The sequence below is a fragment of the Homalodisca vitripennis genome, chromosome 2 (assembly GCF_021130785.1).
Source record: "Homalodisca vitripennis isolate AUS2020 chromosome 2, UT_GWSS_2.1, whole genome shotgun sequence".
Classification (NCBI taxonomy): domain Eukaryota; kingdom Metazoa; phylum Arthropoda; class Insecta; order Hemiptera; family Cicadellidae; genus Homalodisca; species Homalodisca vitripennis.
Window position 1 is genome coordinate 46041300 of NC_060208.1, and position 24803 is coordinate 46066102.

The 24803-nt window shown below is 33.3% G+C and overlaps 1 protein-coding gene across 6 annotated transcripts in view; it reads left to right on the top strand.

The window, feature by feature from the left end:
- Positions 1-24803, top strand: part of LOC124356185 (protein Gawky) — a 139901-nt gene that overhangs the window by 93960 nt on the left and 21138 nt on the right. For all 6 annotated transcript variants that reach the window (XM_046807362.1, XM_046807363.1, XM_046807365.1 and 3 more), the window contains 6 exons: positions 1621-1722; positions 4081-4281; positions 7050-7378; positions 9362-9509; positions 11705-11931; positions 15214-15448. In XM_046807362.1, coding sequence (XP_046663318.1) covers positions 1621-1722; positions 4081-4281; positions 7050-7378; positions 9362-9509; positions 11705-11931; positions 15214-15448 — 1242 coding nt within the window. The remainder of the gene's footprint in view (positions 1-1620; positions 1723-4080; positions 4282-7049; positions 7379-9361; positions 9510-11704; positions 11932-15213; positions 15449-24803) is intronic.

The following is a 24803-nucleotide window of genomic DNA, read 5'->3' on the forward strand; positions in this document are numbered from 1 at the left end:
ATTGAGTTATTCCTTGGAGCAATATTCACGCCCCTAGTATGTTTTAATTCAGAATTATTGGACACGTACCTTAATCTATAGGGTTGTTCCTTCGACTAATTGGGCTCAAGTTTTTAAATTCTTATACCTTTCTATCAAGAGTTACCAAATGGGACGGTTCCTAGTGGTTTTTAGGCACCAAAATCAATAGCATTATATGTATATAATTATAAACCTTTTAACACTTTTTATTTTACGAAAATAAAAAGTTTTAAAAAGTGTTAAAAGGTTTATAATTATATACATATTTATCAAACACTTTTCGAGGCTACATATCTAATATGGATCAGTAGCATTCTTTCTTGAACCAAGAGGACCTATATAACGAGTTAAAAGTCTCTGAGACATTTCTATCAAGATTTATTGCACAGTCAGACAGACAACATAATTTCAGTAAGTTCTGTCAGGATTGTAATACAAATTTATAAAATGTGAATCCACATTTTTCTTAATTTTGAAAGATGGCACATTTTTCAAGCAATATTCAAAAAATTCTGTAAACAATTTTATTTATATGTTTATATAAATGTAGTTATCATTAAACTTATAAAGACTATTTATTCAAAATAAATAAGTTTAAGTTGAAAATTATGTAAAACCAAAGCTATTAAAATACAGTAGGTGTACCTAATAAATCATAAATATGCAAATTACAAGTACAAGAATAATGGAATGAAATTTATTAATTATGATTAGATACATATATGTGCAAACTCAAGAATTGTGATTCCTAATCAATAGCATGGAGATAAAAATCTCAACACCACAACCAGATTAAAAGTGAGTATTGTGCTCTATGACAAACATCAGGCCTGAGCTCTTGTAGTCAGCTTATAAAATATTCATTGCAATTTTATGTCTTAGGCTGTGAGGATTATATTACACCTGGCTCTTAACAGCCTTGGTTCACTAAGGTTTAATAGAAACTTGGTTTTCTCTCTATATTCAGTGCCATTTTGGGTAAAATTAAATCTACTTTTGCTCAGGTTTAGGTAATAAACTGTGAGGTAACAATTGTAAAAGTGTTATTTCACAACGGAAATTAGAAAAATATCCTAACAACATTTTTTTCCCTAAAGCTGTGTATTTTATCTTTAACAAGTGTTAAGCTGTGATAAATTCACAAATAATATTGGATTAGAAAAAAAACTACATGAAGAAATGTTTGTACTTTTACCCTAAAACTGACAGTTGAGTTTTGTCTAACTGACAGGCTGTTGGGTAATTTGCAGACTTATTTTTATACAATGTGCAAACAGTCTTTGTTTACTTTAATCTATGAATATTTGGTGTCTTTTATTCACAATAAAGTGTACTGTAATGAATATAATATTAATCATTAATGTAAATACTTAAAATGTTCCTTGTAAATAAACATTTCTAAAAACATGTTAAAAAAATAAAAAAGGTGGTGAAAAATACAAAATTCCAAGATAGCGAAAACTTTTAAATGTATTCTAGTTTAGAAAATACAAAGTTTTGTATGTATACAATTTTATTACTAAATAAAACTTATTTCCGGGTAGCAGTGAGTTTTTCACACAGCCAGTAGATACAAGATAAACTATTGTTTGATTTCAGACAACTCGGACCCAACAGCCGAACCAGCCTTCTGCCCATCAGTTGAGAATGTTGGTGCAGCAGATTCAGATGGCAGTGCAGGCAGGATATCTAAATCATCAGGTAAGCAGTGTTATTAGTTTTCTAAAGCATGAGTATTTTAAAAAATCTGATAGAATACAATAAACAAAGGTAATATTTTAATTTCAGATTGTGCCCTCTTTTTCATTTATATTCTCTTGTTTACTCTAAATTTCATTAAGTTCAACTGGTTGACAAATTCAAATAGAAATCTGTTTTCCATTTTCGTTTTTAAAATTAAACTTTTTAAAACATTTTTTCAGAGTAAATATATGCAAAGTAGGTTTTATAGTAAGTCAAATACTAATTATTGGAACTTCAATTATCGGAATCCTGGGTTATCGGAAACAACTTGAAAAGTAGTGTAAACCATTCCAGTAAACCTCGAATAAAAAAGCTACAGAAAGAATAAATAATTTAAGCAAGCAGCAATCCCTATGTTATATTGACAGCACTCAAAATATTTGTTGTAGAGCTGTCAATGAAGGACATCTCAACTGTCCCACTGCTAGGCCGATGTTTGTAATAAAGAGCAATAAAAACACTCCTCCTCAATACCATCTGAGCTTTCACTAGTCATACAGCCAGTCATAACTGTATGGCCAGTAGATGTGTCAACCTCCTTCTATCCCTAAATACCCCCCAAACTACTACCATTGCCCATCCACAATGTCAGTGCAGCACTTGCCAATCATGTTGGCAGCAGCAAAACCTCATTCCCCATTATCACTCATTGCTTGTCTGGTAGTGGAAAATTCAGTCATGTTAACTCTTGCATCTGTTATTTTCAAGAACAAATAAGTTTATTTGAAATATTCTGTATAATATTGTTTTATACATATTATATAGTAATACAGTGATGTTATAATTTTGGTATACCTACGTATACTTCCCTTAAGTTCTATGAACATAACCTCGTATTATCTGAAGTTTTGGTTATCTGTAACATGTTGAGCCCGTATTATTTCCAATATTTGAGGTTTTACTATATCAAAATTAATTTCCATTTTTGGAATGAACCAATTAAAGCCAAAAGTTTTTATTTGTTTGAAATATGTTCAATCAAGAAAGCTGGACCAAAATAATGTTTTAAACATTTACATTACAAAAAAAGGTTTTTGTAGTGGATTTAAGATGGCTGCTGAAAATCTTAGTTAGTTTATGTTAAATAAAGTATTTAAAGTAAAGTAAAACTTTAATGTTTAAAAAGTATAGAAAAGTAATGGGGAAGAACATTTAAGCTTGTAGTAAGTATAATTATGGTATCAATTTACATTAACGTGACCATGGAAAGGTATGTTCATTTTTTTTCCTGAAAACTACAATTTTTCCTGAAAACAATATTGAAGAAAAAATTCGTCGGCAACGAAAATCAAAGGAGCTACGATTTTTTTAAATCCTCTGAAAACTCCGTTTTTGACAGTTTCCTATAACTCCGTGTCTGCTCAAACTCGGTATAGCCAGATTTTAAAAACCGATTATCATACCAACAATGAGAAATTATCGTACTTTCATATAAAATAATCGTACCAAACACATTTAATGAAAAAGTATGTTATGTTCGTATAGTAAATTATGTTATAATTAACTTTGGTTTGTTACTTGTATAAATTTGTCAAAAATCTTTCATGGTACGATAATAACTACCCATCGTGTATCTTACCGGCGCATAAAATCAATGAAATTATCGTACCTCTGGCAACACTATCCATATTTGACAGTTTGGTAATACTCCGCACCTTCTCAAATAAAGAAGGGACGCCATTTTGAACTACTGTTGTTCCTCCACATCTATTCTTAACCTCCTAGTTCAGTAGTGGCAATGGCACACCTTTGTGTTGGATGTTCGGTATCTCACGTGGAACCAATTCGTAAAGACGAGTCTGTCTAATACGTTAATCCTGTCAACAATGCCTGCCCGCTGCGCATTGCTTGCTCTTTTAGAAAAAAAATTAACTTGAGCTTGCAAAAGTCGAATCCCAGATCACATGATGCCCCTGCTCCTTAACGCAATAATGTCCGAAAGGCATAAATATAATACAATAATATACTTTCCCCCCAGTTCATATGCACCTGTGATAATAATACTTGGCTATACATGACCAACCTATGAAAAAAAGTCCATTTTCCATGGTCACGCTAATGTAAATAAATATCATAATTATCTATGTTTATTTTATTATTTGGTTATGCTAAGTCTGCTTAGGTTAGTTAATTCAGTAATCTTGCACTTTCTTGGAATAAAAAACACATTATTTGTTGAACTGTAATTGTTTGTTTTATTTTTGTATTCACGAGCAAGCTACCAATTTCAGTTGAAAAATATTACTGGAAAAATATTCTGGTAATTGAAATCATATATGGTAAAACATTTAATTATTGCAAACTGGTTGTTTTCAGATCTTGAATCAGCCTCTGGCACCTCAGACGCTGATACTGCTGAATCAGCTACTGCAGCATATCAAGGTACTGCAGGGGCTGTTGCAGCAACAGCAGATGTTGCAGATACAGAACCCATTGGCCAAGCCCAACTCGAACCAGGCCATGTTGCACAATGCTGTGCAGATCACAAAGACTAAGCAGCAGATCACCAACCTGCAGGTATTAACACAATTAATTAAATTTTTAAATATCTAAAATTAGCAAAATATTGGACTCATTAAAGAGTTGAATCCAAAGGAGACCCTCTAACACAGTACCCCAGAAATTTAAACAACAAGTATTCATAAAGTTTTATTGAGTCTACGAAACACACAGTCTCGTAGACTCAGTAATGGATTGATAACCCAAGGCGGTTCTAGTGGAGGGGAAGGGGTAGGAGGGCAGTTCTTGTGGCGGACAGTGTCATACATGCTGCAGAGCTGTCAATACAATTAAGTTAAATTTCCTAGGGATTCTCACAGACCAGTGTTTCGATAAGACATTAAATAGTATTTTTTATTTGTTTTGTAATACGAAATTAAAAGCAAAATATCTTGCCTAAATGTTTTACTAACGATGCACGATTAGAATGGCGCCAAGCGCATATATATTAGTGTGCTCTTGCTTAGCACCTCAGTCAGTGTCCAGCCGTAACAACGAAAACATTTCTGCTCTACCCTTTTTTTATATTCAAATTTGAAATGTGCGCTGCAATCTAAAAAAATCCTTCCAGTTACAAAGTGCGGTATGTGGTTTTTATTTTAGCAAAACACTTAAAACAATTAGAAATTCATTAGGAACTATGTGAAGTGTATGGGAACAACGTTTGACTGAAATTTCTGTCAGGAAGTGGTGCATTCAGTTTAAAAATTGTAGAACAAATGTTCATAATCACTGTGACTGACTATCTGATTGCCAAAGTTGGCAAACATAATTCATAAAAACCGCCATTTCACAATAACTGAGCTTTCTCTATGTTTGCCATAAGTTTCATGGACATTATTGTTTGAAATTGTTTTACAAGAGATAGGTTACCACAAATTTTGTGCAAGATTGGTGCCAAAAAAGCTTAGAGATCACCATAAAGAACAACGAATGGGGGCAGCTTTGACGGTTTTGGAGGGTTACCACGTTTATGGTGATGCACTACTGGATCAAATCGTAACAGAAGACAAAACCTGGGTGAAACATGTGAATTGTGAGACAAAATTACAGTCCATGGATTTTTCCCTAAAATACCAAGCAAATGTCTCCAAACTTTGTCGGACAAGGAAGATCATGGCAACAGTGTTTTGGGGCAGGCATGGTGTTCTATTGATTTTCTCAACCTTGGTGTATCAATAAACTATGAGGGCTACTGTCAAACATAGCAAAGCTGCCCAAAACAAGCACCGAGTACAATGCCCGACCTTACATGGCAAATCGTACACAATTCTTGAACTCGTTCAACCAGGAAGTTTTCCCTCATCCCCCTACAGTCCTGATCTTGCTCCAAGTGATTTTCACTTGTTCTCGAAAATGAAGAGCTGGCTAGCAATACAGTGTTTGACAACGGTGAGGAGCTTCAGGTACTGGTCACTGAGTGGTTGAAATAACAGGCAGAATTCTATGAAAGGAATTTCAAAGCTTGTCCACCACTATGATAAGTGTCTGAACTTGTGTGGCGATTATGTAGAAAAGTGGTCCCTATTTCACATGTATTTAATAAAAGGTTTTCTTGTACTTTGTGTGTTTTATATTAATTCCAAAACATTCCTTACTTTCTAAATAGCCCTCATAATAAGTGTTTACAGTACACTCTGAAAATTTAAAATAGTAATTTTCATAATTGGAAGCAATCGTGTTCTATACAAAGTAAATGAAGCTGCTGTTGAAAATACAATTTAGTGCTAAAGACATTTTTGCTCCATGTGGTGAACTATGATTTTTGTCATAAATAAAACATTAAACTCTTATCTATTTTTTATTACATAATTAATCAATATAGTCAAAACTGCCAAGGTTATGTACAAAAAAATCTGATATTTACTTTTACTGAATAATAACAAAGTTCTTGGTTAGTGCACTAAATAAACTTAAATTGTGTGCTATCTGACTTTTTAGTTCGCTGTAGATAATAAAAAACAATCACTTCATTGTTTGTACTTAAGCATTGTATATTTTATAAAAAGCTGCTATTTCTGCAGTGTGATAAATTGTTATTTACAGGTAAGTAATATGTTACTATTCCTGGAGCTTGATAATTAATTGTCATTGTTTGGCATATTTTTACAACTGGACATTTATAATTTGTATCATAAACTTCTTTACTGTTTGTTATTTGTAATTTTATTCTATAATTATTAACTTTTTAAGAATAAAAGTAATGCAATTACCACACACATTTATATAAATTAACTAAAAATATTTTATCAAAACATCCATCCTAATCTTTAAGGCATGTTTTTAACTTTTACAACTTGAATAAAAGAATAATTTAAACATTTAAAACACATTATTTTTTATTTTTAAGAATCTTGATCACTATTTTTCTAGTTTGATTGGCTAAATAAATAGGACTCACTGTAGGGGAATCAACTGTATTAAATGCAGAGGATTAAATTGTCCAAAGAGTGGATTCTGTTAACATAAATAATTTACATAAACTGTTAGTACTAGTTATCACTGTGTTCTTAATGGAGTGTCAAATAATTTTAAACTGATTATAAATTATGCATTGGTAATAAATTATAAAAACATCCAAGAGAGCATCACATGAACGTTTATTTTATTTTCTCAGAATGATAATGCATCTTGAAAACATAATTTGTTTTATGTACTGAGTGGAGTTTTCAATTTTGTAAGTGATTGTAATTTTGCGATACAAGTAATCAGTATAATTAATTCAACAAATTGTTTTATGTATGTATGTATATCTATGTGGTGACAATTATTGTATGTCTTTGCAGAACCAAATCCAGGCACAACAGGCAATCTATGTGAAGCAACAACACCAGATGGCACCACAGGGGGACTTCTTCAAGGGCAACAATGTCCATGATCCCCTTTCTGCCTTACCCTCAAACTTCTCGGATCTGGCCATTAACAAGGAGCCTCAACAGCACTCTTCAGCGTTTCAGTCCCAACAGTCCAGACTGACGCAGTGGAAGCTCCCGTCACTGGACAAGGATGGAGATATCGCTGGTGGAGAGTTCAGCAGAGCTCCGGGCACCACGACTAAACCTTCCGGTGGCAACTCCTCACCCAATCTCAACCCTCTTCTGGGCCAGACCGATGGGTAAGCATGAACTACATGCAACTATCATTGTTATTTATTTTGTGTGGCTTTCATTTATATTTAACTTAGCCTTGTTTTTGGATTAGTTTAAAATATATTAATCCCTAGTGTTACAAAATTTCAAAAGGAGAAGCAGACTGGGTAAGTACTGGTTAACATTGACAATGCTCCAAAACACTCACCCAACAATGTTTGCAACTAAACTTTCTGTAACTAATGAACCAGGGAGTGATCGTGAACATAAATAAAAATGACCATGAAAACAACTTGATCTATTATGTACAATGACAAATTAATTAAATTTATATAATAATTAAACCTTGAAGATAACATATGTAAGATTACCAATGCTTGTTAAACCACTGGAATTTTACAAAAATTTCAAAAAAAATTATGTTCTGGTGTATAAAGCAGGATTGAGGAAATAGTTGGATGTCAGAAATCAGTAAAACAATCTCTGAATTTTAACAATGTGACACAATTTGACAAATGGTAAACGAAAAAGGATAGACCATTCGTTTTTTACTTGAACAATATACTAAAGTTTGTATAGAGTTTTGTTACATCCTGAATAGATATACAGATATTTTTTGTATATATTATAAGTTACTTATGAAAACAAATAACTATCCCAAAAAGCTCCAACCAAGTTGAAACTTGATACAAAAATTGGTCATGTAAATATCTAGTCTAAATTCGTTGGCTAGGTTGGTACACGTTTCGTTTCAATATGGTGGACACTTCAAAAAAATTTGCAACTCTTATTTAATAACCTGGAGAAAAAGTGTTTGGAATGTTTTTAACATGACACTCATGTAGAGTGGTTTTCTAGATATTGAGTACATATAAATCCCATGGTGTTAAATTAGTAATATATCACTTGTCACCAAAAAGTACCTAATTCTTCCGGCTAAGCCGAAAGTACTATAAATAAATATATATATGGTAATGTGGTTTGAAAGTTTGTTTTATGTACTGAATGGAGTTTCCAATTTTGTGATTTAAGTAATATATCTAATTAATTCAACAAATTATTGTATATATCTTGATAAGTACTAACTATTTAAGTATTATTATATGTATGTATTAGCTTACATGCTACAAAAACATTTTTCTTATGGAGTAAAATGTCAAGACATTTATCAAAAGATTATAAGTAATAAATAACAGACCATGAGTGACATCGCAATATGGGACACTGCAAAAAAAGTTTTCTATGCATTCAATGATCTTAACAGCATTTAATAATTTGGAATGAAATTATTTGATTAGCTATATAAGGACCCTGACCTGATTATAACAGGATTTTACAGAATTGTAAAACAGCTTCAGGATGTAGGTTTATATATGTATAAAAAATGAAATGAAAAATTCTTTATTTTTACAGGCAAAGTTGGGGCCTCATGGCCCTTTCTTACACTTAACCTGCTGCAATGTAAAATTTAAAACATTAAACAAATATTATCTAAGAATAAAACAAAAAATAATAAAGATAATAAAATAAAGAAATAATTACATTTACGCAAAGTGGTGAAATTAATGTAATATTTTAATGTGTTCATCTCTATATACATATTTATTTATATATTTATTTATTTATATTTGGAAGTGTTTCAAGATCTAAAATGGGAATTACTAGGGATGGGTCTATTCTGATAATCAGTTTTTCGATTAATCACAGTCGAGAATTGTGACCACAATTTTGGCATCGGGATCGGATTTTTTTAACCAGTTTAGCACTAAAATCAACCAATGCAAATGTACGATGTACGGTTTTACTTTCTGTTGTTTCAAAAATGCTTGTCAAAACAAAATGTTGTCTTTAAAAAAGTTATATAAATATATATAAAGTTATATGGATCAAAGATTAATTGGTCTTTATTGCTAGGATATTTCAGGGATAATCATGCACATATATTGATTCACTATCATTTAGAGGACTAGTGGTCTGAGGAAGGTGTAATAAAGGATAAACTGTTGCAGAACTTGGAGCCGAAGCAATTCGGAGGGTGGGTGGCCTGATTCTGGTGGCGTATCTGATGATAGCAAGGAATGGCCCAACACTTCCCAGGCCAACAGCCAAGCTTTCACTGACCTAGTACCGGAATTCGAGCCTGGGAAACCTTGGAAGGTAGCTCAACTGCTGTTCAAGTATGGTTAAACCATTTTAGATAACATATATAAAGTTGCTTTTGGTAAACTATGTTAAATTGATTGCATTATAATGATGTAGATACAAGTTGTGGTATTTGAAGTTTCAACAAAACGTACATTTATAGTACACTAAAGCTATGTTTAAAATAATTTATTTAGAAATGTTTTAGTTTTAGTATTTATTTTTTCATCAACTGATATAAAACAGATTTGGTATATTTGTGAAATTACTGAGCATTTTCAATAATTTTTTAAAGTTTTGCTACATTACGGATGGATATAGACTAACCTAGACATATATTCCGTATTCTAGGGCAGGATACGGAATATACAGGCCAGGAGTTAACATGGCAGTGTCCCTAGGAAAACATGCCACGGTATTTGAAGCGGAAGTCATAATAATAGACTCATGCTCCAGAAGACTCATACAAATGAGGACAAAAGGAATAAAATACTTGATACTTTTTGGTGGTCAGGCTGCACTAAAGGCACTTGATACCTGTTCATTTGACTCGAAAGCAGTCTGGGAATGTAAGAATGCTCTAGCTGAGCTGACAACGAGTAACACTCGGTTGGGTGCCAGGTCATGAAAGCATTCATGGAAATGAAAAAGCAGACATCCTCGCCAAAAAGGGAGCGGAGTCCATGATGGTGGGGTCTGAGCCAGGTTGCGAGATAGCTTTCTCCAACAGCAAAGCTCTTGTTAAAGATTGGGGAAAGAGGATAAGAAACATTAATTGGAGAAGAGCCTCAGGATTAAGACTATCCAAAATGTTTGTCTCTTCTTACGTTAAAGTGTGGGCAGCTCTCTTGGATCTAAGGAGGATATAAGACTGATATTAGGGATGTTGACAGGACATGGTCCCATAAAGAAACATCTTATGAGAGTGGGCCTTAGCCAGACTGACAAATGTAGACTCTGTGGAGAAGAGGAGGAATCAGCAGAGCATATTTGGTTAGATTGTCCTGCCATCTTAGAAACTTGGAAAAGATTCCTGGGAGCATATCTCCTCAACCTCAAGGACATCAGATAACAGGAGCCCTCAAATCTGATCGGCTTCTGCAAGCCTCAGACTTTGAGGACACAAATTTAAGTAAGGGAGGCGCAAAGGTCCTTTTAGGACTAATTGCAGGGGAAAAACCTAGGCATAGATAACAAAAGATTTGTTTAAATATTTAAGGTTACAAATTAATGAAGAAATTATATTTGAAACACATGCACGCGCACACAGCAGTGTCAATAACAGAATAACAGTTATGTAGTTATCATCCATTAGATGCAAATAATGTGATACATTTTGTGTGATACATATTCTTTGTTGAAATTTGTTACAAAAGTTGTTTTTAATCTTACGGTCATTAAAAATGAAACTATGGGAACTAAAACAAACTTTAGCTTATAAGATAAATGAACTTGACTAACTTACAGTTGTGCTTCTAGGAAATTACTTTTAAGTTAAATTAACTTGAACCATCGGGTTGTTGGTAAGAATTCCAGAATGTGACTTACAGATATAAATTCAATTAAAACAAGAGGAACCATTGATGTTTCAGTATATTCAACGTTTATATAAATAATTGTCAACGATCTTACTTTAGATAAAACACATTCCTAGCTATCTCCTAGTTGAAATTTTGCAGAATCTTATTTTGAATCAAACTCTCAATCTCCAAACTGAGGATGTGAAATTGTATTTTGGGTAAAATTCAAAGAAACCCAGTGGGGATCCAACTTACCTCCCAGCTGAGACTGCAGAATCTTATTTTTGGTAAAACTCATAGTAAACCATGGGAACTCAAAGTATTTCTCAATTGAGATGCTCAGAAACTGTCTGTGTAAATGTTGTAATGCAATGACTCTGGCTCCGAAAGAATATTGTTATTTTAATAGGAAGTTCAAACTTTCTCTGTGATTCAAATATAAATGTGTAGAGCAGCTTTAAAATTAAATATTATAAATATAAATATGGCCATTTATAAGTCATGCCTGTGTTATTTTATTTATAGTGGTAATATTTCTAATACAGCTCAGCTTGCGAATAATTTTTTTTAATATAAAATCATTCATAGATTCTTTATTATAAATAGTAGTTCAATTAAGTTTTGTGAGAAGTTAAATAGAAAAAAATCATTCTGATGCTGGTAGAAATTCAGATAAACAAAACTTTTCAGGGGACACAGATGAAGAGCATCGAGGACGACCCATCTATCACCCCTGGTTCAGTGGTCCGCTCTCCCCTTTCTCTAGCAACCATCAAGGACACTGAAATTTTCAGCAGTGGAGGCAAGACAAGTCCCACAGCAGGAGGTCCCGATATGCCTATTCCCCCTCTTAGCTTGAGCAGCAGCACTTGGAGTTTTAACCCTCCTGCTTCTACAGCTAGCTCCTCGTTCACTAGGTCAGTATCTGTATCAGTTACTTTCTTAAGAATAGCCAGAACTGGCCAATGGCGTAGTCTGGTTCGTATAGCAATGATATGAGCATCAGGGGAACAAGCTTAACTTGCACTCGGATACAAGGCCACTAGGTGATCCTATCCTTGCTGGACCTGAATATGGGTCGTCATTTTAAAACTATTGACAATAAGTTTTTTTTAACAGAAAACAATATCCTTATAAGACATGCAATATTACAATGATGTAACTTAACCGTTTCTAAGTTATGATGTTCTGTATTAACCCTACAACCACTAAGCGTCACGCTGTGGCTTATTATGTTGCATATTAGTTATTGTTTTGTCATGACTACATAAAATAATATTTATATATTCTATTGTATATTGTTATGTTCAGCAAGAATTATGTTATTCATGTATACAGTTCTCACACAACACTCGTGCAGCCACCTAATTATTGAATACCACTCCCCAAATTATGTTACAGTGATAGCATTTTGCATAACATTCACTATAACATGTTAGCATGAGTCATAAATGACACACAGGAGGGAGGACACATGCATGTATATATAAAGATGGAAATAACTTTGAAAACCTGCCTTAATATATAATTGTCATCAAAAATTATTACTTTAACAGTAATTTTTAGTACTTGTTAGTATAAAATAAAGAATATGTGAAATTGCAACAGCTTTCTAATCACCTATTTACAAAATATTGCTTTCTGAGCTAAATCGTTTTGTTTGCAAATTTATGGTATTTTGTATATGAAAACCCATAGATAGGCAACCTAATCAACAAATTCTGTTTCGTAAGTAATATTTTCCTTGCATCACTGCAGGTAGATAACCAAAAACGGGAGATGGATAATCTAATTACCAAATTATCGTACTTTGGTGTTATTATCTCCACATTATAGGTTAAAATACACTGAAGATTGCGGAATACTGAGACACATGTGACAAATAAATGTTTTTTTTAAATAGGGTTTTAGTTAATTATTATATTAATACCGTACTTTTGTAAAACAATATTTTGTATGCAGTTTATATTTTCTGTTTTATGCAATGCCAAGCATCTATGCAGATGTCAGCTGCTTGATAAGCAAACAGGCCAACGCTTAATTTTTGTAGTTGCATAAATATTTTGTCTATAATATTAAACAGTTTTCAAATATTTTTATTTTAAAATACATTTTATAAGTAATACAAATTCCCATAATTTTGCAGATTAAAAAGACACATTCTGGGAGTTCATATTATAAATCTATCAAATTACCATACTGAAGTAGAAGGTACGCGATATAACTTCTTAAAATATAGCTATTTCTCTGTATTTTATTTATATATTTCTCTCTCTGTATTATGACAAGAAATTACTAAAAGCTATGCAACCTGTACTAATTATGTCCTAGCTTTTTTGTAACTTTTTATTTATAATGTATTTATTTTGTTTTAAATTTTAATGACACAATATCTGTTCTTGAAGACTATGGAATAAGGATTATTCTATTCTTTTCTATTTTGTACCACTACAAATCTCTTTAAAATACTCTTTATATTATCAGACTGGTCCCAAGGTTCAAGAATGGCAGAAAATGGATTGCTGATGATTTAAAAAAATCATACTTCAGCTAAAAAATCCAATTAGGATTAAAAAATGTTAAAATTGTGGATTTACTTGCCTATAACTACTTAATGATTTGAAAATTTTTTAAACCACCCCTAACCATGATAAAAATATTAAATATAGAAACATATAGAGCAAGTATTTATACAACCAAAATAATTGTGAAGTAAACAAAAAAATAGTGATTGTCTATTTTCCATGAAGCAGCTGAAATTTGTGCATAGATGCATCAGACACTTGGCATTTCACTAACATACACATAGGACAACACAAATTGTAAGCAAAGTATTGCTGAAAAAAAAAACATGATAACTTGTTAGTTTGGTTGCCTATTTGCACTTTTGTCATGCACAAAGTAGAAAAACACATTTTAACAATCAGTGCTTTACTTACTGCCAAATCAGTTGCCGGCCACAAATAGATGCAGCAGATGCAGTGATGCACAAACCAAATATAGAAAATGGAAACTACAAGCTAAATATTGTGTACAAAACTTACAGAATTTTTGCTTTAAAATTTAATTAGGTGAATTTTAACCAAAGTACAATAAACCATGTTTTAATAATCAGTTTAACTGATCAGCTGCTGTCTTTCAAAATAAGCAGTAGAATCATGGTACATAAACACAGGACTGCAAGCAAAATATGATTTACAAAACTAGGATAATTTGTGTAATGTCGATCACTTTTATCCTTGATGACTTATAAGTGTACTCTTTAGTATATTTTAAATTAAATATTAACCTCTATGTTAAACTATTGTTTTCCGTGAATATATGCTACAGACAATAATGCAAATAATAATTTATAAATTACTGATAATTTGTTAAAATATGTTATTTATTTATGATTCTTTTTAAACATACATCATATCGCTGATTATTGTTGAATCCCAGCAATTGATTCTTGAATGTGAATATTAGTTAAAGATTTGGTTGTTTCTTGATTTGATATTCAGCTTTGACACATTGCTCCCTATTTGCAGGGTGGCTACTCATCAGAAATTGAAATTTATGCTTGAATGTTTTGTATTGGGAAGAAAACAGAAATTAAGCTGGAATTTTTTAAAATAGTGTAAGAGTGCTTGAACTTTTTATATTTATTGTGATATTTGATTATCACAATTTTAGCTAGGAAACATGTTTGTCAATGACTTAAAATAAAATAAATAAAAAATACTAAAAAGTGTAAAATATCATGATTTTACACACAACATTTTACCTAAAATTTGTAAATTTACTGGTGCATCCGAGCATGTTTATTTGTGCACAACAGCTGATCGACAGTATGCAAATTGCTGATTGTATAAATATAATTTTTTGTTCCTATGTTTAAAAACCTGTAAATAGATAACATAATGAACGAATTACAGAATTTTTGTAAATATATTTATTTATTGCAGTTAGTATTTTATTTTTTATATTAATGTTTGTGTATCACCACGAGTCTGTTGTCTATTTTTTTTGACAACAGTTAATCGTCAGTACCCAAATTACCGATAGCTAAAACATGTTATTGTCATACTTTGAGTTAAAAAAAATGTAGCCAGGCAAAATAATTACCGTGGATTTATAACTATTATTTTGCTGTCAGTTCTATAAATGTACACCTGATGTATAAATTAGACTATTAATTTTTGTACATATGTTCTTAGCCCACTGGGGAAATTGAGTGGGTCGAAGAGTACATGGGGAGAGGCGGGACCTGGCAACAATGAGCTGTGGGGGGCACCCAACAAGGCACGAGGTCCCCCGCCCGGTCTGTCCAGCAACAAGGCCCCCACCGCCAACGGTTGGGGTAGCCTTGGGGGCAGATGGGGACCACAGCCATCTCCAGCCACTTGGGGCGCCAACACGACGTGGTTGCTCCTCAAGAATTTAACACCTCAGGTACAATCACAATTTATTATATTTCTACAACTCCTACATTTTGTTTTGGTTGTAGGTGTCTTGAACAACTTAAGTTTTATTATATTGCACTTAACACCAATCAATCCTAATAAAATTAAGAATAAATCATACTTTATCAATAACTAGTAAGTTAGCACTCTAAATTTTATATTAGCTTATTAATGGTTTAAGTATATATCTTTAGTTTTCATAATTGGTGATCTAACAGTTAACTTCAAGAATCAAGAATCATTTTATTGTCGTCCCACATTACAATGCCATGACAAAGTCAAAGAAATTGGATAATACTAGGTTTAGCACTTATGGTCATAAGTACATGTCAGAAAACATAAAAAACTAAATTAAAATACGATGTCAATACTGCCTGATAACATCTCATCAACAGAATAAAAAGCTTTTTTCTTAAGCCATCTTAAAACAACATTTTTTTAAACTTTACACGTAATATCTCTACAGCCTAGGTAACTTATTGAAGAGCTTTTTCCCAATATACAAATACATTTGCTGAGTTTTGGTGAGTCTAACATATCTTAAATCTAGAAGATCTTGGTACCTTGTATTATAATTATGAGCGACACTTCTCAGGTTAAAAGCATCTAGATTTTCCTTTACATATACCAGACATTGAAAGATAAAAATACACGGCAAAGTAAGTATACCGTGTTCAACAAAAATAGGCCTACAAGAATCACTAGTACTGACATCAAAAACTGTGCGTAAGGCCTTCTTTTGACATAAAAAAACCTCCTTGGCACCACTTGAATTGTCCCAAAGTAGGGCACCATACAAAAGGTGGGAATGAAACAGCGCAAAATATGCCTTAGTAACTATGGTAGAGCTAGTACAAATTTTAAGTCTTTTCAGCAAAAAAATTACTCGAGACAGGCGAGAACAAAGAGCATCAGTATGACTTCTCCAAGTAAGCCTAGAATCTAAATTAATTCCCAGTAACTTTATTGATTTATTGTCAGAGTATTTCCTTAAACTAAAAACAATATGCTCCGTCTTATCCTCGTTAACATATAGGCAGTTGGCATCAAACCAGAGGTAAGACCTTTCCCTCATATAATTTATTACTACAGAATTAATGTCAGATAGCTTATTAGAACACATTAGTGTGGTGTCGTCAGCATAAAGAACACTCTTATTAGGTACAAAATTGGGAAGGTCGTTGATAAAAACTATAAACAGAAAGGGACCCAGGACAGAACCCTGGGGAACCCCACTTTCAACCCTTCTAAGATCAGATCTTTGATCACCAACTTTGACCAACTGGGATCTATCTAAAAGATATGAGGACAACAGTGACAACTCGTTGCCTCCAAAACCATAGTAGCTCAATTTCTCAAGCAATACCTGATGGGGCACAGTATCAAAAGCTTTGCTTAGATCTAGTAATAAAGTGCTGGCTTCCTCACTATTTTCAAAGCTATTCAAGATAAAGGATACAACACTTTCAACAGCCTTAACAGTAGACAGATTTTCTGTAAAACCAAATTGGGCAGATGAGAGCAGATTCTGCTCAAAATAACATTTCATCTGAGACTTAATGATACTTTCGACCACTTTAGATACAACAGGAACCAGCGCTATAGGTCGATAATTGCTAATATTTAATCTATCCTCTTTTTTGTATACAGGCACAGTTAGAGTAAGTTTCAAACAATGTGGGAAAACACCAACTGCGAGTATCCAATTAATAAGAAAAGTGAGGGGATACAAGATTACATCTATTATTTTCTTCAACACAAAGTTGGAAAGACCAAAAATATCTTCAGATTTTGAATTACTGAGCCCAGTAACAGTTTTAAAAACATCATCAGAATTCACAAAATTCCATTTAAATGGCAATAATAGAGGATTCTTTATAACACTAGACTCTAAGATATCGATGGCACCAGCTAAATTCAAGTTAACAGCATTATTACCTTTTACATTATTAGAAATATTTATAAAAAAATATTAAAATCACTAGCAGATATAGGAAGCTCTGTCTGTAAGTTTTTCTTAGGTGTACGCCCTGTTTCCAGATTAATGACATTCCAGGCAGCTTTACAGAGGTTACGTGATTCCATGATATAAGCATCGTTGGCATTTTTCTTAGCTAGATCTATTTGTTCCCTATAGAACTTCTTAACCCTTCTGTGGATTTCACATAAGGCAGGATTGCTCTTACATCTACTATGACTAATATCTAAAAATAGCCTAATCTGCTTTAAAACAGGAGTATACCAGTTTTTAAGTTTGCGATTATTATTTACAGTATTTTTGGCCTCTTTAGTTTTAGTAGGACAACAATCATTAAAATTATGTTGAAGGACTTGCATGAAACAATCAAAAGCCACTTCAAGGTCATCTGAAACTATCACTTCAGACCAGTCAATGTTACCCAATCTGTACTTAAATCTATTAATACTAACATCATTTAAAACTCTAAAACTATACACATTTTTTTCACACTTATCAGCTGGTAAAGCGGTACACTGTGACAAATAAGATAAATCAATATTCAACAACAAACCAAGGTGATCGGAGATGTGAGGTTGAACAGTTTTACATGTATATGAAGAAGGGTGGAGATTGGAAATGAAATTATCCAGACAAGACTCCAGCCTGGTGGGAGACAGATTCAGACAAAAACAATCATAAGATTTTAGTGCATTAACCCTTTGCACTCTCCTGGCCTGCATTGCAGAATGTCCAATCACTCTTGTAGCCTGCAATGCATCCAGCAGATCCAGCACCATAACTCTGATTTTAAATGGTTTGGTTTGTCCATAAGCTCTCGTGTCCTGCATTGCAGGCAAAATCTATTTTTCTCTTCCACTCTCCTATCCAGCATTGCAGTCAACGCATGACTCATTATATTTAATTTTGTGTAATTAGTTGTAGTGTATCTACGTATTTCAAGTCATGTTAAACTGAAATAAAACTAACCAATTAACAAAATTTAGCTGTTTTCAATTGAAATATTAACAATTTATTTGACAGTTTCTTTCTTGCTAGATACATATTGTCAAGTTTACTTAATTTACTTGTGTTTATAGACCTATTTTGTCATAACTCAGCATAAAATAGTAACAAGGGACAGTATTGATAACTATTAATGGCCGGTCAGATGTTGGGGTTCAAAACAATGTAAGGAAACAATGACGCAACACTTGCAACACAGCTGGCTTATCAGTGACTAAGGGGCCAGTTCTATTTCCAGCAGTGTGAGTGGTTTATCAGTCTAGTTGACAAGTGTTTGTGACTTCTATTAGTATTTTGTTATTTTTGTGTTAGTTTTTAATAAAAGTTTTATTATAATGGCTGATGATTTACTGACTTCTGATGATATAAGGAATATTATAAACCAAGACGTTTCTGATGACGAATTGGATGATATTGCACAACCTTCTACAAGTGCAGGTAAAGATTTGATATTTGATAGTGACCATGACAGTGATTTAGATATTGTTGAGGAAGATGGTGGGAGTGACAGTGATGTTCATGATAATGCTGATCCAGAGCCTTCTGAAAAAAATGGCGCAAATGGAACATGAATGATGTTAGCTTTCCTGAATTTAACCACGTTATTAGGGACAATTGTGGATTAAAACCTCCACAAAATTTTTATAGAGAATCTGACATTGAGTATTTTAATCTATTTTTTACCGATGAGCTGTGTCTTGAAATAGTAAAAGAAAGTAATCGTCATGCAAGACAGAACATTTTAATGAACACTCCCCTGCAAAAAAATTCATGCTGGCACTCATGGGTTGACATTACTTTACTTGAGTTTAAGGCATTTATAGGTGTTGTTCTTAATATGGGACTGAATCAGAAACCATCGATAGATGATTACTTTTCTCTGAATTGGTTGGATTTCCAACCGTGCTTTAAAACCGTATTTTCTAAAGAAAGATTCTATCAAATATTCTGGTCACTCCACATAAGCCCACCTCACAATACAGGTCCAATATTAGGAACTTTGACCCGATCCGGAAAAGTTAAAAGATTTTTAAAGTATCTAGAAACCAAATTTCAAGAGTACTTTGTACCATCTAAGAATTTGAGTGTGGATGAAAGTACGATTGGTTTTAAAGGCCGGGTTATGTTCAAAGTTTACAATAAGGATAAACCCACTAAGTGGGGACTTAAAGTTTTTGTATTGAGTGATTCCGTAAGCGTGTATATATGTGCAATGGAACTTTACATTGGATCGCAAATGACTTTGAACATTGATCGGCCAGATTTATTAGTTACAACTAAGGTTGTCTTACATTTAACAAATAAAATTGAAAATGGTTATGGCACTGTGGAAGGTTTTCACATTTACACTGATCGATATTATACAAGTGTAGAATTGGCCAATGAGCTATTTAAAATAAAAGTGCATTTAACGGGGACATTGAACAGAGGTAGAAAGGGACTACCAAGTGAGATAAAAGCTAAACCAAAATTGAAGAAGGGGGATATTTTATCTTATAGAAAAGATGGATGTGATTCAGACCCTTCAAATATACAGATTTTAGAATGGAAGGATAAGAGATCTGTACTTATGCTAACTACCTTATACGACAACAGTACGGAAGAGGTAAAAAGAATAGTTAAAGGAGGAAATGAAGAATCTGTTTTGAAGCCAGCCGTTATATGCCGCTATAATGAGAATATGGGTGGGGTGGACGTCGCAGACCACTACATATCTACGTATTCTTTTGCCCGGAAAACATTAAAATGGTGGCGTAAGGTGTTTTTCTGGGCACTAGAAGTTGCAGTAGTTAATGCTTTTATATTACGCAATAGTACCAGACCACCAGGTGCCAAAGCATTGAAACAAAGAAATTTTAGGAGACATGTTATTGAATCATTAGTTGGTGACATTAGGAACACAAAAAAGCGAGGACGGCCTTCTGTACAAGATGAAGATGTAAGACTAGATGGTAAACTACACGTGCCAGAGTTTTTGGAACCAAGAAAGTCTAAAGACTGTAGTGTGTGCAGTTTCACGGGAGAGCAAAGAGAGAGGAAGAGAACAAGACTTTATTGTGACACCTGTCCCAATAAGCCAGGACTACATCCGGGTAATTGTTTCCGCATTTACCATACAGTAAAAAGGTATAAAGAACAATAAGCAAATATGTTGCTAAAATAGTTTGTAAGTATTTTTGAACTCCTTTAATTTTACGTGATATCTATAATAAGCCTTTTCTTTTAATTATATATATATTATAAGTATAATTTTTTACTTTTATATGTTCATTTTATTGTCAAAACTGCCATTTAACTATTTCTGCACATCTGTTCATTTTATATGTTATCTATAAGTCTTTTATTTTAATATAAATGTGTTTTTATATGTTTTTTCTGTTATTTATAGATTTGTAATTAAGTTTTAAAACCATATATATCAATTTACTAAACAAAATATACATTTAAACAAATGTAAACACTGTTTTTCCTTATAACCTAACATATTTGTTTATGGTAGTTTAAAATTATTTCACGGTAAAATATAATACAACCAAGATACACAAGGAAAATTGATTACATTACAAATATAATACAAAAAAAAACAATATTGATAGAATTTTTGTAACCTTTGTGTATTTAAACTTTAAATACCCTTAAATGTCAGGCTGTGGAATGACTGGCAAAAATAAATAATAGTTGTAATAGCGTCACTGGAGCATCTAGATCCCAGCTGTGGAGGAAAACATGGCCGCCTGCAATGCTGGATAGGAGAGTGCAGAGGACAGCAAGCAATAAAATAATTCAGAGCTCTTGGGAATCCGCCATTGACTGCAATGCAGGCAAGGAGAGTGCAAAGGGTTAAGAAACAACTGTATTTAAGGTACTCCTATTGGGGTCAATATTTATGTCCCCAGCGATAACGACCTTATATTTAAAGAACTTAGGACTATTGCAGACAAATTCAAGAAGTTGAGACAATCTATCAGTAAAAATTACAATACAAGAGTCAGGTGTGCGATAAACAGATAAAATCAACAAATTAATAACACTAAAAGAGATCATAACCGCTTCAAATTGTTTCTCTTCACAGAACGAATCAATATTTACAACAGAAAAAGAATATTTAAATGAACTTCTTACAAAAATTGCAGCTCCGCCATAAGGAGTAGATCGACAGAAGCTAGCCGCAAGTAGATAATCCATAGGTGTATAAAGTTGTATTTCGTCTTCTATGCACCAGTGTTCATTGATACAAAGAACGTCACAGAGTATGCGACTGTTAAAAACTTCAAGTAAATTCACCTTGTTCTTTATACATTGCATGTTAATATGCGCAAGCACAGTCTCAGAACGTGATTCAACCACCTGAGTAGCGGTACTCAGGCTAGGCCTATGACAATTAACTAGGCCAACCGAGGATTGGGTGACTATAACCCCGGGTTCGTTAACTGTCCTGATTCTAAAAAAGAGGGTTCCACTAAAGAACTTTTACGAGAAAATCTAAACTTACTTACATACGTCCCTGTAGGCCAGAAGTCCGGATCATACATTTTATCCCAAAGGGATAGGGGCACTCCAACTTTAAAAGAACTGTACCCAGGATACCTATTCTTCAGTTTAATAACCTCATAGTTACAAACAGCATAGTCATTCAAATACTGTCTCAAAGCATCACATTCCACGTCTTCAGCAAATCTAGATACAAACATATGTTTACGTTTTTCTACAACTTTCAATTTATCATTAGACACCACAGCACGTCCCGTAATAAACATTGATTTTTTCCCCTCAGATCTACGCTGTTGTTTCTTATATTTCTTGGACCTAACCTCAATAAAGTCATTATTTACACCCTGATTCACGGTTTCATTTTCATTGTCCCCAGCCAAGTCGATCGCGTTAGCCGGTATGACAGAGGCAGAGACAGCAGAATTTGATGGAGAATTACCTTGCACAGCGAAAGGCTGTACAATTTCATCATGTAGCCCCTTCGGCGAGTTCCTTTTTTCCCGATTGGTAAGCTCCACAGCCTTCTTGAGAACGTTTTTTCCACTTCTAACTGGCATTCTATTGCTAGAAGCCAGTGGCCGTGGAAGGTCTGAAATTTCCAAGTTTCGTCTAGCAGACAACACATCAGAGTGAACTACTGCTTTGGTCAAATTGCAGTTAGCGACATACATAACCTTACTAGTTACAGAGTTATTGTTGTCAAAATAACTTGTTATAGAGGATGAGGAATCGGCATTCTCATTTATAGATTTTAAAACACTTGAATAAGAGGCACGATTATTTAACAGAATGTCACCAATAACCTCAGAATGATTATTCACGATAGAGGCTAGCTTAGTATTTTTGGTTTTCACCATGTCTAACTGCTTGCTAATTTCACTTAAATTATTAGTCAGATCAAAAATCTGATCAGTCAATATCTTGATATGAATAAAACATTCACAAGGCCCATTTTCTTTTTCAGAATCACTGTGTGGTATACTCACGTTACTAGCACACTGTACTGGTTGAGGCTTACACTTGTCACACGTAAAATTGGACTTCTCACCTTCAGAAAAGGAAAAATCTTTTTTAGATTTTCCCACACACTCAAAATGATACCAATTTTTACAATTACCCTCACACATAATTCCTCCAGTGTTTCTAGTAACATTTTTCGAACAGACATCACATAACGTATTCTTATTCACCGGCGCCATCTTCCCGCCAAGTAATTCTATCAAGGAACACTTCCTGCTAGAATTAATGTTAATTAATTGTCCTGCTAGAACTTGTTAATGTTTTAAATCCTTCCTTATTATAAAATCATTTTCCTTGTAATAACTATTCCATATCCATGTATTAATTGGTCTAGGCTAAATCATTGACAAACAGAATAAGGTAGTCAGTAACTAAGTGGTAAGTAGGTCACCTAATTTACTGTTATTACAAAACACACATTAAAATTCAGTAGAAGTCTGATTAACTGAACTGAGACCATCTTGCATATGGAAACACTCGATATGGTTTACTTGTACAATAAATTACGTGGTTTAAAATCCAGATGCAACTAATAGGCACGTTCTAATTCTGTACCTGTATTGCTTGAACTAACAATGGCTAGTAGAGTTGTGCAAATGCCGCTGCTATGTTCTGCACTTCTGCACACCAAAAACAGACCTGGTATCTTCAGTGGAATTGTATTTGTTTCCTAAAGTGTTAATTTTTTTTTTTATGCAGTTTTGTTTAGTCAGGTGGCTTGATTAACCCTCCATCAGGCGCTTAAAATTAAAAACACCATCAGGCGCTCACGGAAGTTTCCTCCAGGTTAGCAAATAATGGATATCATTGTCGTTTACACTGTTTTTATTTGTTTAAATATTTATACTAATTTAATTACAATGTAATATATTCATTTTTAGAAATTAAATAAAAATTCCTCTCTTATGTAATGAATTTTCCAAATAAGAAATTCAAAATCTTAAAAAATGTTATTGTATAATAACAACATGATTTATTTTAAGGAATAATGCAGTTAAATGTAAAAATGTTTAACCTACTGTAATAATATATGGAAATTAAATTAGTTTTTAACTTCTTACAAAAGCAACTTACTTCAATTCTTGAAATATTATACAATTCTAATGTCAATTATAACTCTGAATTCAAAATTTATTCTTTACAAAAAAGTTTCTTACACACTACACAAAGTTTCAAAACATTTTCCTTCTGGTTCTTATAACGACAATGTTCACTCCATAAACAGTACTGAAATGTTCCCTAGCACACTGGTATTGTACTGAATTGTCCTTACGGTGAACTATCGCTGGACACTTCCATTTCTTCATCAGGATCATCACAGCTAACGCAGCTTACAGATGAATGTTCACGACAAATAAAAAACTTGCACTTGCTGCACCTTGTTTTAGATGGCCGATTCTTCTTCCAGTCACACAGGCAGCACCGGCCAGAAGTGACGTCGTCAGGTGGTGTGACTCTCCGTTGGTTTCCAGTTTCCTCGATGCTCATAATCTGACAAATTCTTTGTTTTACTTGCCTAGGAATATTTCTGTGGCTTAATCTGTACTGTGCATTGTCCTTACACACGGAAAAGGCCAGCTGCTTTAAAAAGTTCCTTCTTTTCATATTTGATTGTTCGACATTTTTCTTTAGAATTATGAAACTATTGAGTGCGCCAATATCAAGAAGGGAGTAGAACAATCTCATTGGCCAACGATTGCAGATTCTGGCAGTTGAGTAACTCTCCTTATACTTGTCAACAGTGTCGACCCCTCCTTTACTTGCGTTGTAAAACAAGATTATTTCTGGTTTTTGGAAAGTAGGAGAGTCTTCTTGTAGATCTATAGCATCGTCATTGTACATGGAAGAT